The sequence below is a fragment of the Halichoerus grypus genome, chromosome 5 (genome assembly GCF_964656455.1).
Source record: "Halichoerus grypus chromosome 5, mHalGry1.hap1.1, whole genome shotgun sequence".
NCBI lineage: Eukaryota > Metazoa > Chordata > Mammalia > Carnivora > Phocidae > Halichoerus > Halichoerus grypus.
This window is the reverse complement of record NC_135716.1, coordinates 111,979,202-111,994,326: the sequence shown is the minus strand read 5'-3', so window position 1 is coordinate 111,994,326 and position 15,125 is coordinate 111,979,202. Positions and strand designations below refer to the sequence as shown.

The 15,125-nt window shown below is 37.2% G+C and overlaps 1 protein-coding gene across 1 annotated transcript in view; it reads left to right on the top strand.

Annotated features, from left to right (window-relative positions):
- EPHX4 (epoxide hydrolase 4) overlaps positions 1–15,125 on the top strand; it is a 42,032-nt gene that overhangs the window by 9,562 nt on the left and 17,345 nt on the right. The window contains exons 3-6 of the mRNA XM_036103356.2: positions 3,241–3,398; positions 5,373–5,501; positions 9,500–9,603; positions 13,777–13,925. Coding sequence (XP_035959249.1) covers positions 3,241–3,398; positions 5,373–5,501; positions 9,500–9,603; positions 13,777–13,925 — 540 coding nt within the window. The remainder of the gene's footprint in view (positions 1–3,240; positions 3,399–5,372; positions 5,502–9,499; positions 9,604–13,776; positions 13,926–15,125) is intronic.

Sequence of the window (15,125 nt, the reverse complement as noted above, 5' to 3'; positions counted from 1 at the left end):
TTGAAGAAATACATTTCATAAGGCTATAGCTGCCATGGTGATGTCTCTGATGGATCTGGGGGCAAAGTAAATTGAAAACCTTCTGGAAAAGATTCACCATTCTAGATGCCATTAAGAACATCCATGATTCAAAGGATGAGGTGACAATATCAACATGAACAGGAGTCTGGAAGAAGTTGATTGCAGCCCTCATGGGTGACTTGGAGGGCTCAGGACTCCAGTGGAGGCAGGAACTGCAGAGGCGGTGGAAACAGCGAGAGGACTAGAAGCAGCAGGGAGCCTGAACATGTGACTGGACAGCTGCGATCTCATGATTGAAATTTCACGGCTGAGGAGCTGCTTCTCATGCATGAGCAAAGACAGTGGTGTCCTGAGCTGGAATCTACTGCTGGTGAAGATGCTGTGAAGATGGTTGAAATGACAACAGAGGATTTAGAATATGACATTCACTTTAGTTGATAAGCAGCACAGGGCTTGAGAGGACTGACTCCAAGTGTGAAAGAAGTTCTGCTGTGGGTAAAATGCTTCAAACAACTTCACACACTACGGAGAAATCATTCATTAAAGGAAGTGTCAACCAATGTGGCAAACTTCATTGTTGTCTTATTTTAAGAAACTGCCACAGCCCCCCCAGCCTCCAGCCCCCACCGCCCTGGTCAGTCAGCAGCCATCAACATGGAGGCAAGACCCTCCAGCAAAAAGATTATAATTCGCTGGAAGTTCAGATGATGGTTAGCACTTTTTTAGCAATAAAGTATTTTTTTCTTTTTTGGATTTTATTATGTTTTTAATTGTAATACTAGTGTAGTTAACATACAGTGTTATATTAGTTTTAGGTGTACAATATAGTGATTCAACAGTTCTATACAAGCAATACTTTTTTTTTTTTTAAGATTTTATTTATTTATTCATGAGAGACAGAGAGAGAGAGAGACAGAGGCAGAGGGAGAAGCAGGCTCCCCGCGGAGCAGGGAGCCCGATGCGGGACTCGATCCCAGGACCCTGGGATCGTGACCTGAGCCGAAGGCAGACGCTTAACCGACTGAGCCACCCAGGCGTCCCTACAAGCAATACTTTTTAAATTAAGATATATACATTGTTTTTTTAGACATAAGGCTATTACACACTTAATAGACTACAATGTAAACATAACTTTTATACTTACTTTATCATGATATTTGCTTTATTGTGGTGGTCTGGAACCCCACCTGCAATATGTCTGAGATATGCACGTAATAGGGATTCAAGAAAAGATGTTAAGCAGCGGAATTACATGACAGAGTTTATGTTTCTGGGACCTCAGTCTGGTTATGTAGAAGATAGCGCTGAAGGGAATGAAATGCATACAGACCAATCGATAGGTTGCTGCATTAATGGAGGCCTGAATTAAGGTAATGATAGTAGGGATGGACAGGAAAAGTGATTAAATAAATATTTAAAAGGTTAAATCTGCAGAACTCTATTGATTAGGCATGAGGTAATCCCTGAAGAGGGAAGAATTAGGCTCCAGTTACAAAGACATAAAAAAATCAATTGAAAATTTTAAGTAAGGCTAATGAGAAAATAATATCTTCTGTGTTGACAAATGAGTATCTTTGAGGAAATAAACTGCTTATTTGTTACAACCTAAAGACAAGATTAGTAAGATTGCTATGACCTCACTAAGAAACATACTTTTTATTAACATTTTTAAATCTGTCTTCATTGGTAATGCTTTTGCAGATTTTCACAAATCATAGATATCCTAATAATAGATCAAAGATTCTGAATCCATGCATAATACAAATATGTGTCTGACACTCTTCCTGATGACCTGTTGATGTAAAGTGCATACTTTGTTTCATTGATCTTATTGTTTTGTGACACTTCACATTGCAGTCTCTCTCACTGTTGGCTTATAATAGCAGATCCCTTGGTACACTTGCCTATTGCACTCCAAAAATCTTTTCAGACAATTTTCTCCTATTTGGCTTGTGTCAGATAATTCTACACTGTTTCCATGAACAGATGTGCATGCAGATCCATTTTTTAAATGCATATTTGGAGTTCCACAACATAGTGAGTCACTTTGAAAATCTACATCTTTTTTTTTTTCTTCTTTGTTATCCAAAATGATTTTGCTTGTTTGAAGAAGAAAATCTCATGGATCGGGGTGCCTAACTGGCTCAGTCAGTAGAGCATGAGACTTTTGATCTTGGGGTTGTAAATTTGAGCCCCACGTTGGGTGCAGAGATTAAAAAAGAAAAAAAAAAAGAAAAAATCTCATGGATCTTGGTATTTCATTTAATTCTGCAGTTCCATGATCAAGCACAGGGGAACACCTGGCCCTGCAGAGGCCTCCAGGACTTGGCTGTAGCATATTGGCCATTCTTTTTTTTAAGATTTTATTTATTTGCGAGAGAGAGAGAGCACAAGTGGGAGTGGGGGGTGGGCAGAGGGAGAGGGAGAAGCGGATTCTCCGCTGAGTGGGGAGCCCGACGCCAGGCTTGATCCCAGGCCCCTGAGATCATGACATGAGCCGAAGTCAGAAACCTAACCCACCAGCCACCCAGGCGCCCCAGCGCTGGCCATTCTAATTGGTCATGCCAGTGCCATTTTGGCTGTTAAGTGTGTGGGGTTTTTTTGTTTTTGTTTTTTTAAAGATTTATTTATTTGAGAGAGATTGAGCACAAGCCAGAGGGGCCTAGGGAGAAGGAGAGAGAGAGAATCTCAAGCAGACTCTGTGCTGAATGCAAGCCCAATGCAGGGTAAGATCGCACGACCCTGAGATCATGACCTGAACTGAAACCAAGAGTTGGATGCTTAACTGATTGTGCCCCCCAGGTGCCCCTTAAATGTTTTTAATATCACACTTGCTAGTACTCATTCAGGATCTTCTCCTTAGAAGCATTTGTAAGTACAGATTCCCTGATAGCTGTAAGCATTATTTAAGAAAGCCTAGAAAATTGATTTCTTAAGTACATATAGAAGTATATTGGTTTTAGTATCAGATATTTTGTAGTTTCTGTAAATACTGGCCCTCTGTTACACCCCTCTGGAGCTGGTAAAAAAAGTAACAATAAATTTTTATGAAGAACTTCAGTGTTCCCTTCCGAAACACATCCCTTCCTCTGGCTCACAGATGGCTATATAACCTTTCTCAAAATAGACAGTTTCTTACAGTTGTCCACTTAGAAAAGCTGTAATGTTACTCTCTGGATTTGCTACTGTGGTATTTTTAATGTTTCTTATTTCCTGCAGGTATTCTTGGCGTCACCAACTAAGGGAATTTAAAAGTGAATATCGAGTTGTAGCGCTTGATCTGAGAGGCTATGGAGAAACAGATGCTCCCATTCATCGAGAGAATTATAAATTGGACTGTCTAATTACAGATATAAAGGATATTTTAGACTCTTTAGGTAGGTCAGTTTAAAAAAAATAGTATAGTCCCTTTTAAGGGACTAACATTCCAAAGATTGTGAATTGGTAACCTCATTTCTTGGGAGGAGGCATTTTCCATTTGTCTGAGCTGTTGTCTGGATCCTGTCCCCATGGTTTTGGGTGTACAGGCGAAAATATTTATAGAGGAAATTGAAAATAATACATGTGGAATGACGATTCAGTCCACCAGCCAAGAATGACTTTGAAAATTTGTTGTTGTTGTTGTTGTTTATTTTGTTATGTTAATCACCATACATTACATCATTAGTTTTTGATGTAGTGTTCCATGATTCATTGTTTGTGTATAACACCCAGTGCTCCATGCAGAACATGCCCTCTTTAATACCCATCACCAGGCTAACCCATCCCCTCACCCTCCTCCCCTCTAGAACCCTCAGTTTGTTTCTCAGAGTCCATAGTCTCTCATGGTTCGTCTCCACCACCGATTTCGAAAATTTGTTTTTAAAAGTATTTCTAATGTATGCAATTTATTATTTTTAGAACTAATTATTGGAAATTTGATTCTTGTACTTAGAAAATTTATTTCTTCAGAAGCCACATCTAAATAATCATTTAGATGCAGAAGCACTTACACTATCTTTCTTCTCTTTTTTTTTTAAGATTTTTATTTATTTATTTGAGAGAGAGAGCACAAGCAGGAGGAGGAGCAGAGGGAGAAGCAGACTCCCCACTGAGCAGGGAGCCCAATGTGGGACTCGATCCCAGAACCCTGAGATCGTGACCTGAGCCAAAGGCAGATGCTTAACCAACTAGGCCACCCAGGCGCCCCTGCACTATCTTTCTTATATTGATCAGCTAGTGCTACAATATTATTGTGTAACAAACATGCCAAACTCAGTGGCATATAGTCATAGGCATTTATTCAATGCTCATGGGTGTGCAGGTCAAGTGTAGGCTGGACCACTGGGTCTTTGCCTCAGGTTACAGGTCCTGCTGGGACTGGCTTCTCCCTCTGAGTTGGGCTGGAACCCAAGCTAAAGGGGAGTAGCTACCTAGCGGTAGCTTTTCCTCTTCTCCTGGCAATGGCAGAAATGGCAAGAGGGTGAGCCCAGACGCGGAAGCATATTTCACGTTTCTGCTTGCAGCACATTGGTCAAAGCAAGTCATATGGCTGAGTCCAAAGTCAAGTCAGACTCCCACCATATGACCAAAGGAAATCACATGACTAAGTTTAATATCAAAGGGGTAGCAACGTATACTCCTTTTATGGCAGTGGGGAGAGGGGAGGAGTAAATACTTTTTAACAATAATTGAATCCACTACATCTTTTTTTGACTAAAACCCAGCTGCTACCATGGTATGTTAATGGAGCTAATATTATTTTAAAAACCATGAAATCAAACTAAAAGCCTTTTCTACAATAATCTAAAGAGAGCATGGATCTAGCCAAAATTCCAAGAGGAGAAAAAAATGGATGAGGTCTGGGAGTATCAGTACAGTGTTGTCATTTAGTCTGATTACAATAAAATAGACTCAAAGACATTGATTTCCGGTAGCCATATTTCATTCCTCTTCTGTGGTAATTCAGTCAGACTTGGCCTAAATTTGTCTTCATGCAATATTCTAGGCAAATTGATAATATAATCTTGCTTATGACCTAATTATGTGTAATCTTTACCATGGTTTCCCAAACTCAGGTTCATGGAACTAGAGCTGAGCTAGCTATTTCAGGTTTTTAAAAAAATACAGATTCCTGGGAGAGATTCTGAATCTGTAGGTCTAGAATGGAGGTTGGACATCTAAATTTTCTAAAAAGCTACTTAGGTGATTCAGACATACAGGTTTTGGAAACACCAAACTCAGTATCTGCATAAAGTGCATAATTAGAGTCAGATTATGGGAAGATTAGTTTCAGAAGTATACTCATTTTATGTAAGGTAATGATGCATCCACCTTCAATGACATCAACATTTTTTTTTTCTCCATTACAGGGTATAGCAAATGTGTTCTTATTGGCCATGACTGGGGGGGAATGATTGCGTGGCTAATTGCCATCTGTTATCCCGAAATGGTGATGAAGCTTATCGTTATTAACTTCCCTCACCCAAATGTATTTACAGGTGAGTTTAAATTTTAATTAAAACATCTTTGCTAACGTAACAATTCACTATTGTCACTGACACTTTGGATTAAAAACAGCAAAATTTGAATAACATAGTATTTTTTAAATTAAATGACTATGATATTAGCATATAACAGTGTCAGATATGTTGACTTTAAATATTCCACAAGAGTCTGAGAAATCATAGCTTCATATTTGCTTGCATAATTCTATTTTTTTTTTAGAGAATATTTCACTGCTAACTTGGAGAGGGATAAAGGGAAAAAAATGCAGTAACCTTACTTTGACAGTAATGAATCTTGACAACCTAGAAATAAATTCTCCTCTTGCCTGACTGCTTGGGCTATCAGGAATGACAGCATTCTTTAAAGCCACAGTTCTCAAATTTTGAGTTTCAGGACTCTTTTATACTCTTAAAAATTACTAAAGACCCATTGAGCTTTTGATAATATAGGACATATATAAAAATATTTACTGTATTAGAAATTTAAAATGAGAAAAATTTAAAATTATATATTAATTCATTAAAAAATAAATCTAGTACCTGTTAACACGATTAACATCTTAATGAAAACTAGCTACATCTTCCCAAACAAAATTTTAGTGAGAAGAATGTCATTGTTTTACATTTTTGCAAACCTCTTTAATTTTTGGCTTAATAGAAGACAGCTGGATTCTCAGATCTGCTTCTGCATTCAATCTGTTACAATGTTGTTTGAATTGAAGTGTATGAAGAAATCTGGCCTCACACAGATTTGTAATTGGAAAAGGGAAGAGTATTTTTTTTTAATTTTATTTATTTGAGAGAGAGAATGAGATAGAGAGAGCATGAGAAGGTCAGAGGGAGAAGCAGACTCCCTGCTGAGCAGGGAGCCCAATGCGGGATTCGATCCCAGGACTCCAGGATCATGACCTGAGCCAAAGGCAGTTGCTTAACCAACTGAGCCACCCAGGCGCCCCAGGAAGAGTATTTTAATAGCCTTTTCAGATAACTGTGGATTTTCTTCTTTAATACTACACCAAACTAAAAAATTGGTGGTTTCTTAAAGGTTAGTAACAATGTAGAATCTGATGTCATATTAATGAACTTTTTGTACTCTGTTACATTAAAATCCATTAGTCTCTCTAGCACTTTGAATGGATTTTTTACCCATGCGTGATTTTGCATCATCATGCATTGGAAGATATTGGTCCATTGAGTTATTCAGATCTTCCATACTTTGACACATGTTATTATATTATATCAAAGAATCACATTAACTAATACTGCCCCAATTTCATCAAAAAGTTGTTGAGTATTGCAAAGCTGTCATGCTCACAGTAGCAAATACACATCTCCAAATTTCTAATTTTCATTTGAAAGCTTGAATTTCGTTGTTGGCAACAAATACTGTTGATTGTTTTCCCCCAAGTGATAGGCTCACTTTGTTCATTTTCAAGAGATTATCTGTCAAATACTCAAGTCTGACTGGTGATAATTTGTTAGTCATCCTTTCAAGTAAAAAATGGTATTCCATAAGAAATGCAGCTAATTCAACTAATCAACTCAAAGAATTGCAGAAGTGCTATTCCTTCAGACAACCATTGTACTTGGGTGTTCAACAGAACTGCTTTGTGTGTACTTTCTGTTTCATCTCAATGTTCAAGGGACATGTACACAAAGGTTGAAATTTAATAAAATTAATAATTTTCGCTATTTTATCTAGGGCATTCCTAAGTGAAACTGGCACTTAATCTTATGTATCTATGTATTTGTTTGCTGCAAGTGTGTGGTGGTGAAGCATATAATGACTGCTGGTATTGTTTAGCGTCACTACCTTGATTTGTGCTCAGGCAGCAATGGCTTTATCTATCATTGCTTTTGTACCATGAGCACAAAGGTCAACAAATGAGAAAAGCTAATAATGTCTTAGTATTGTAATGAAATAGTTTTGACTGTCTGGATTGTTTAAAAAGGTCTTAGGGATCCCCAGGGTCCACGTGGGCTATACTTTGAGAACCCCTGCTAGAATAAAGGGAACTCTTAAAATCCTCAGGGTGTTTAAAGACCAGTGAACCATGACTAGGCACATTTTTATTTGATTTTGGCAAAAACTATCATCGTGTCCTCTTTAACTACCCTTGTGAAGTTTTCTGAGTTTCAGGTACTGCTATGACTCACAGCAGCCCTCTAGGGAACAAAAAATTCTATGTTGGGAATATGACTACATAAAAGGGAGAAAGGGAACATGACTACATAAATATCATACATTATAAGTGTAAGAGTTGAATTTTATTTTATTTTTTAAAAGATTTTATTTATTTATTTATTTATTTGAGAGAGAGCAAGAGAGCACAAGCAGGGAGAGTGGCAGAGGGAGGAGAAACAGGCTCCCCACTGAGCAGGGAGCCCAATGTGATGCAGACTCGATCCCAGGACCCTGGGCTCATGACCTGAGCCGAAGGCAGATGCTTAACCAACTGAGCCACCCAGGTGCCCCAAGAGTTGAATTTTAGAGATATATCCAATTGTCCTATTTCTATTGAGGTGATAGCATGAATGCTTAGGATTCAAATATCAAACTGAAATTCACTATATTTTTCTCAGTTGCATTAAGTAGGAAAAGTTGTGCTACGTGCTTGTTCCATTGATTGGGACCCTTGAGTAAATGTTATTTTTGTGATGTTGCTAAAAGGAAAAAATTGTAATTGGTCATTTCAGCAAGAAGATTCTTGAAATATTTCTAGAATTGTTTTATCCAGACTGGTTCAACCCTAGTCAGGTTAATATAAGGTCTTCAAGTAATACGCCTATATTTAACCCTTAATTATATTAATATCTCTTAATGTGGGGCTGAATAAATTTTGTTCAATGATGACTTTAAAAAAAGTATAGCATAACTTACCTGAGAATTATAGTTCTAAAAATTCCAACTATGTTAACACTAACCATGTTAGTTACAAAATTAGAAATAAGAAAAAAAGTGACTTCTATAGCAAAGAAAATAAAAATATAGTGCACAAGAAACAACAAGTATGTTCACTTAATATGTGTGATTACACTACTTTCTAGTTTAAAGCTTCAGTGTCTTTCCAAAGTCCTTAAAAATCCATCTCCTCTGGCCCTCCCTGACCAGGCTTCTGCTTTGCTCTCTGACTCATCTCATGCCACCTCTCACACGTCATTCACTATACACCAGTCACACTGACGTTCTTTCTGCTTCTTAAATGTGCCAAGCCCAGGACCTACTTTCTGTTCCTGGATTTTCTTCCTAGATCTTTGCATAGCCGACTCCCTCTTACCATTCAGGACTCAGTCCACATACCACATCCCCAGAGAAGCCTATTTTGATCACCTCTGCTAAATAATAGTCCCTCCATATCACCCAATCATCACTCTCAATCAGATTACCCTGTTTTAATTTTCTTTATGGTATTGTTGCTATCTAAAATGATCTTTTAAAGTATCAATTACTTATTGTCTAAGTTCCTTATTAATGGGAACCTCTTCTGTCTTGTTTACTGCTAACTCCCCTCACACACAGTAGATATTCAAATAGTCCTTGAATGAATGAATTTTTTAGATACATGAATGAACTTATAGGAAACACTTTAGTTTCTGTTGAGGTCAAATGAATAAGGTATTCAAATCTGCCTGTAAAGAAAGTCTTTTAAACAACAGAAAATTACCTCCCCATAAATCTCTAGGAAAAGTGTGAGGTCACTGATAATAACCTTGGAGAAAAGGCAGTGTTGTTTGTGTTCCCTGTTCCTTTCTCAGTCAAGACTTCATAAAATGAAACTTTTTTATTTAAAGTGCTATAAATTTTCTAAATACTTGAAATATCCATAATAAAATATAAGAACATAGAAATTGTTCCAAAGAGAAATATACAGAAGACTTACTTGTGGATTCTTTTTTCATCTCAAGGGTGAAATTGCCTTAAAATGAAGTTCTTTCAATAGTAAGTAATTTATACCCCTTGGATAAGGTCTAACATGGCATTTTAATTTCAGAATATATTTTACGACACCCTGCCCAGCTGTTCAAATCCAGCCATTATTACTTCTTCCAAATACCATGGTTCCCAGAATTCATGTTCTCAATAAATGATTTCAAGGTAAGTCAAATATGGTGATGGGTGTTAACTAGATTTATTGTGGTGATCATTTTGCAATGTATACAAATATTGTATCATTATGTTGTATACCTGAAACTAATATAATGTTATATGTCAATTATACCCCAAGAATAAAATTGAAAAACTGGAGCCCAAGAAGACGACAAAATTAGGAAGTTAAAAATAAAATATAGGGGCACCTGGGTGGCTCAGTCGTTAAGCGTCTGCCTTTGGCTCAGGTCATGATCCCAGGGTCCTGGGATCGAGCCCCGCATGGGGCTCCCTGCTCAGCGGGAAGTCTGCTTCTCCCTCTCCCACTCCCCCTGCTTGTGTTCCCTCTCTCGCTGTGTCTCTCTCTGTCAAATAAATAAAATCTCAAAACAAATAAATAAATAAAAGGTAGACAGATGCACTAAAAAAAGAAAGAAAATAAAAAAAGAAAGAACTGGTCCTGCTTATGTTATCTGATTTGTTTAAAATAATCATTTATAGGGCGCCTGGGTGGCTCAGTTGGATAAGCGACTGCCTTCGGCTCAGGTCATGATCCTGGAGTCCCTGGATCGAGTCCCACATCGGGCTCCCTGCTCGGCAGGGAGTCTGCTTCTCCCTCTGACCGTACCCCCTCTCATGTGCTCTCTCTCATTCTCTCTCTCTCAAATAAATAAATAAAATCTTTAAAAAAAAAAATAAAAAATCTTTAAAATAATCATTTATTGATTGTTGTGATGTGATGCCCACTGCTAGGCATTTCCTCCTAAGTAAGAAAAAAAAGGTTAAATCAAGCAAATAATGTATTAATATTAATGAAAAACATTAAAGTGCATCCTTCAGAAAGAAAAATAGGCAAATGCTAAAATTTAATAACTTCTAAGACCTCATCTATAGGCTTACTTACTTTTACAGTCTCTGTATATTTGAGTGCCTGGTTATTGTTCAATTTTTTTGTGAGAGTCTGTGCCCCTGTAGGCATACCTCTTTTCAGAGAACATTCCATGGGGAGACAAGGGAATATGAATGCCAGGTGAGAGAGTTTGACATAACAGAAGTGGAGGCCTTTGGGTGTAAACAAAACCCTGAAACAAAGTAAGTGTGCAGGAATTGGTGTACCATATACACGGACAACCAGGAGTCATGTGTTGTATCTGTTTCTTGGAAGTTTATCGAATGTTTCTTGTATATCTAACGTGGTGTTAGATATTTAGGGAGGCTTTAAAAAAGAATATTATTTTACTTGGAAATACTTCTGTATATATCTCTGACCGATAAGGACATTTTCTTAACAAATAACTCCAATACTATTATCAAACCTAACAAAATGAATACTTCCTACTATCATTTAATATTCAAATTTCCATTCCATTGAATTTCCATTCAAATTTCCTTAACACTTTATTTGTTTGAATCAGGAACCAGACAAGGTCCATACATTGTATTTGATTGTTATGGTTTTTTCAGGCTATAACAGTTCCTTCTTTTTTTTTTTAACACCATTTTTTTATTGAAGAAATTTCAAATTTGTTCATTTGTCCTGAGGAATGATCCATATCTTGGATTTGGCTAACTACTTCATCATGGTGTTATTTAACTTGTTCTGCTAACCCTTATTTCTCCTACTTCATGGTTGCTACTAATCTAGAGGCTTGGTTAGGTTGATTTTTAATTTGACAAGAATACGGGCAGGTGGGGCTGTTTATTTCCTAATGCATCACATCAGGGAAGCACCTAAGGTCTAGTTCTCGCAGTTTTACTAACACTAACACTGACCAGTGGGCTCACGAGTTGTCAGTCTATCTAAATTTCCTAACAACCTTTCACCAGATAATTTTAGCATACCTTGATCATCACTGCCTAGGTCCATTATTTCATTAGGATTTGCAAAATGGTGATTTCCTAATTCTATCATTTTTTTCTGCTTTTATTAACTGGAATTCTTCCTTTTATTAACTAGAATTGTCCACTTCTACTGTTTGGCTATTCTGAAATACAGTTCACACAAGAATGGCAGGATAAATGCTTCGTTCTTTACCTTTATAAACAACTTCCAAAGTAACGACTTGGTGCCCTAGAAATCTCCAATGATAACCAATGAAGTTTTCTTTTTTTCCATATTATTATGAGCTCATGAATTTTAAAAATATATTTGACATGTATCAATCAATTACAGTCGTTCTTCTTGATGCTCAGATTGTCTCATATTAGGCAAGTGGAAACTCCTTCAGGTTGGCTCCTGTGTCCTTTTGACATAAATCTTCAGTCAGTAATAGCTTGCTTCCTTAATGTCCTAGGTTCATTTTTTATTTCCTGCTGCAGATCTGGAGTCAGTCATTTATTGAAGGAACTCGGGCTCCTATTAGTAGGAAATTGTACTTAGAAACCACAGTCTGGGTGTCAAGGTGATCATTGTTACTGGGTTTTTATTGCTTCTAGATCTTTCCATTGGATATTGTCCATATATATTTTTAGAGTAAAAAAAATCATGAGTTCTTATTCATATTTCCAAAGCAAAATTAAGACTACAAAGTTTTGCTTAACTTTTATATTTTATAAAAAACATTTATGTGGTTCTAGTCAAAATTCTAATACAAGGTACAGAGAGGTCTCACTTAGGTCTCTGTTTCCTGTTTCTCTGTCTCTATCTTATTTCCTCCCTCTCCATAGGGAAACCATTTTGGTTAGTTTTTGTTTCATTTTTTTTATTGTTTCTTTTTAAAAAATATAAGCATATGTGAATGTATTTGTCTACTGCTCCTTACACAAAAGATAACATACTATAAACACTATTTTCCACCCTTTCTTTTTTTCCCCCACTTAAAAATATGTCCTGGGTATCAGCTACTCCATAGTATGTAATCATCTCCATCTTCTTTTTTTTTTTTAAAGATTTTATTTATTTATTTGACAGAGAGAGACACAGTGAGAGAGGGAACACAAGCAGGGGGAGTGGGAGAGGGAGAAGCAGGCTTCCCATGGAGCAGGGACCCCAGGTGCGGGTCTTGATCCCAGGACCCTGGGATCATGACCTGAGCCAAAGGCAGACGCTTAATGACTGAGCCACCCAGGTGTCCCTCATCTCCATCTTCTCTTGGAGTATTCAGAACACATAATACACCATCATGTGGCTATACCGTAGTTTATTCAACCAACCCCCAACTGATGGACATTTTTTGTTTCCAGTCTTTTGCTATTACAAATAATGTTTCAATTAATCCCCTCCTGTATAAATCATTTCATAGTTTTGCAGGTGTGTTTTGGGGTTGAGGGATCTGCATTTTATTTTTTAAAGATCGATTTATTTATTTTGGAGAGAGAGAGAGGGTGAGCAGGGGGAGGGGCAGAGGGGGAGGGAGAAAAATCCTTAAGCAGACTCCCCACTGAGCATGGAGCCAGACATGGGGCTCATCCCAGGACCCTGAGATCATGACCTGAGCTGAAATCAAGAGACTGACGCTTTACCGACTGAGACACCCAGGTGCCCCGAGGGATTTGCATTTTAAACAAGAATCCCAATCATTCTAATGCAGGTGATTTAGATCTACACTTTGAGAAATGCTGGTATAGAGCAGTGTTTTTCAAATTGTGGGAGGGGGCCCATTAGTGAGTCATGAGATCAGTTTCGTGGCTTGCAATTTGAATTTTTAAAAATAAAGCAGAACAGAAGTGAATTGAAAATATCACTACATACTATAATAAGAGTAAGGGATATTTCTTTAAACATTTGTTTCAGAAACGTTGTAGGAGTATGAACTGGATCATGATAAAAAATGTGTTACTCTAGATTGTGGTCAAAAAAAGTTCAAACAATTGTGGGGGGAGGAGAGTAGATTGGTTGTTAGTAAACAGATCAACTACTGTTAGAATATTAGGGAAGACTTTAGGGTGGTGATAGTATCTGAGCTTAGCCTTGTAGAATGTGAATAGGCACCAAGAAAGACAGGTGGCTTTTCCTAAGGGTGAAGTGTACATGGGGGATTTGAAGGGAAGAATATCAAACATCAATCCAGGAAAGCAAAAATGTGTCTAATGTGTTTGTAAACAATGAAGTCTTCTACCTGGCTAGAGCAGAAAGGGGGAGTTGTTACTGACACTGACCATTATTCCCCTTCAAAAGCCAAAAGTTTAGTTTATGGTTAGGTAACTAAAAACTTTTAATTATTTTCTTTTCACTTAAATTAGGCTTTGAAACATCTGTTTACCAGTCATAGCACTGGCATTGGAAGAAAAGGATGTCGATTAACAACAGAAGATCTTGAAGCTTATATTTATGTCTTCTCCCAGCCTGGAGCATTAAGTGGCCCAATTAACCATTACCGAAATATTTTCAGGTCAGTATAATTTCTTTTTAGTTAAATAAAATATTCATTCCCTGAAGAGCCAATATTTTATTTTTTTCCAAGTTTTATTTAAATTCCAGCTAATTAACATACAGTGCAATATTAGTTTCAGGTATAGAATTTAGTGATTCATCACTTACATGCAACACCCGGTGGTCATCACAAGTGCCCTCCTTAATACCCATCACCTGTTTAACCCATTCCCCCACCACCTCCCCTCCAATAATCCTCAGTTTGTTCTCTATACTTAAGAGTCTGTTTCTTGGTTTACCTTTCTTTCTGCCCCCACCACATTCATTTGTTTTGTTTCTTAAATTCCACATATGAGTGAAATCATATGGTTTTTGTCTTTCTCTGACTGACTTATTTCACTTAGCATAATACTCTCTAGCTCCATCCATGTAATTGCAAATGGCAAGATTTCATTATTTTTTATGGCTGAGTAATATTCCAGTGTGTATGTGTATGTGTGTGTGTGTGTGTGTGTGTGTGTATACATATGTATGTATATGTATACCATATATTCTTTATCCATTCATGAGCCAATGGACATTTGGGCTCTTTCCATAATTTGGAAATTGACAACAGGAAACAACAGGTGTTGGTAAGGATGCAGAGAAAGGGGAACCCTCTTATACTGTTGGTGGGAATGCAAACTGGTGCAGCCACTTTGGAAAACAGTATGGAGATTCCTCAAAAAGCTAAAAATAGAACTACCCTATGATCCAGCAATTGCACCACTAGGTATTTACCCCAAAGGATACAAAAGTACAAATTCAAAGACATACATGCACCCTGATGTTTATAGCAGCATTCTCAACAATAGCTAATATTTTATTTTTAAGATTAAGTTCACTGTTTATCCAAAGACTCAAATAAAGTATTCTGATTTTGTAAGTTGCCTAATCTTTTCTTAAGGAAACTTTAAACATGGAAGAGTAGAGAGAATAGTATAATGGATCTCCCATGTAGTTGTCACTTATTTTATCCATAACTCTATCCACTTCTTCTTTACCTTTGTATTATAGTGAATAGATGTATATTTGTAATCATATTTTAAATGATAATTATTCACTCAAGAAATATTTATTAAGCACTTTCTATGTTCTAGTCTATGCCAGCACTCAAGATATAGTAATAAGCAAAACTAGACAAAGGTCCCTGATCTCACTAGCCAAGTGGGGAAAACGG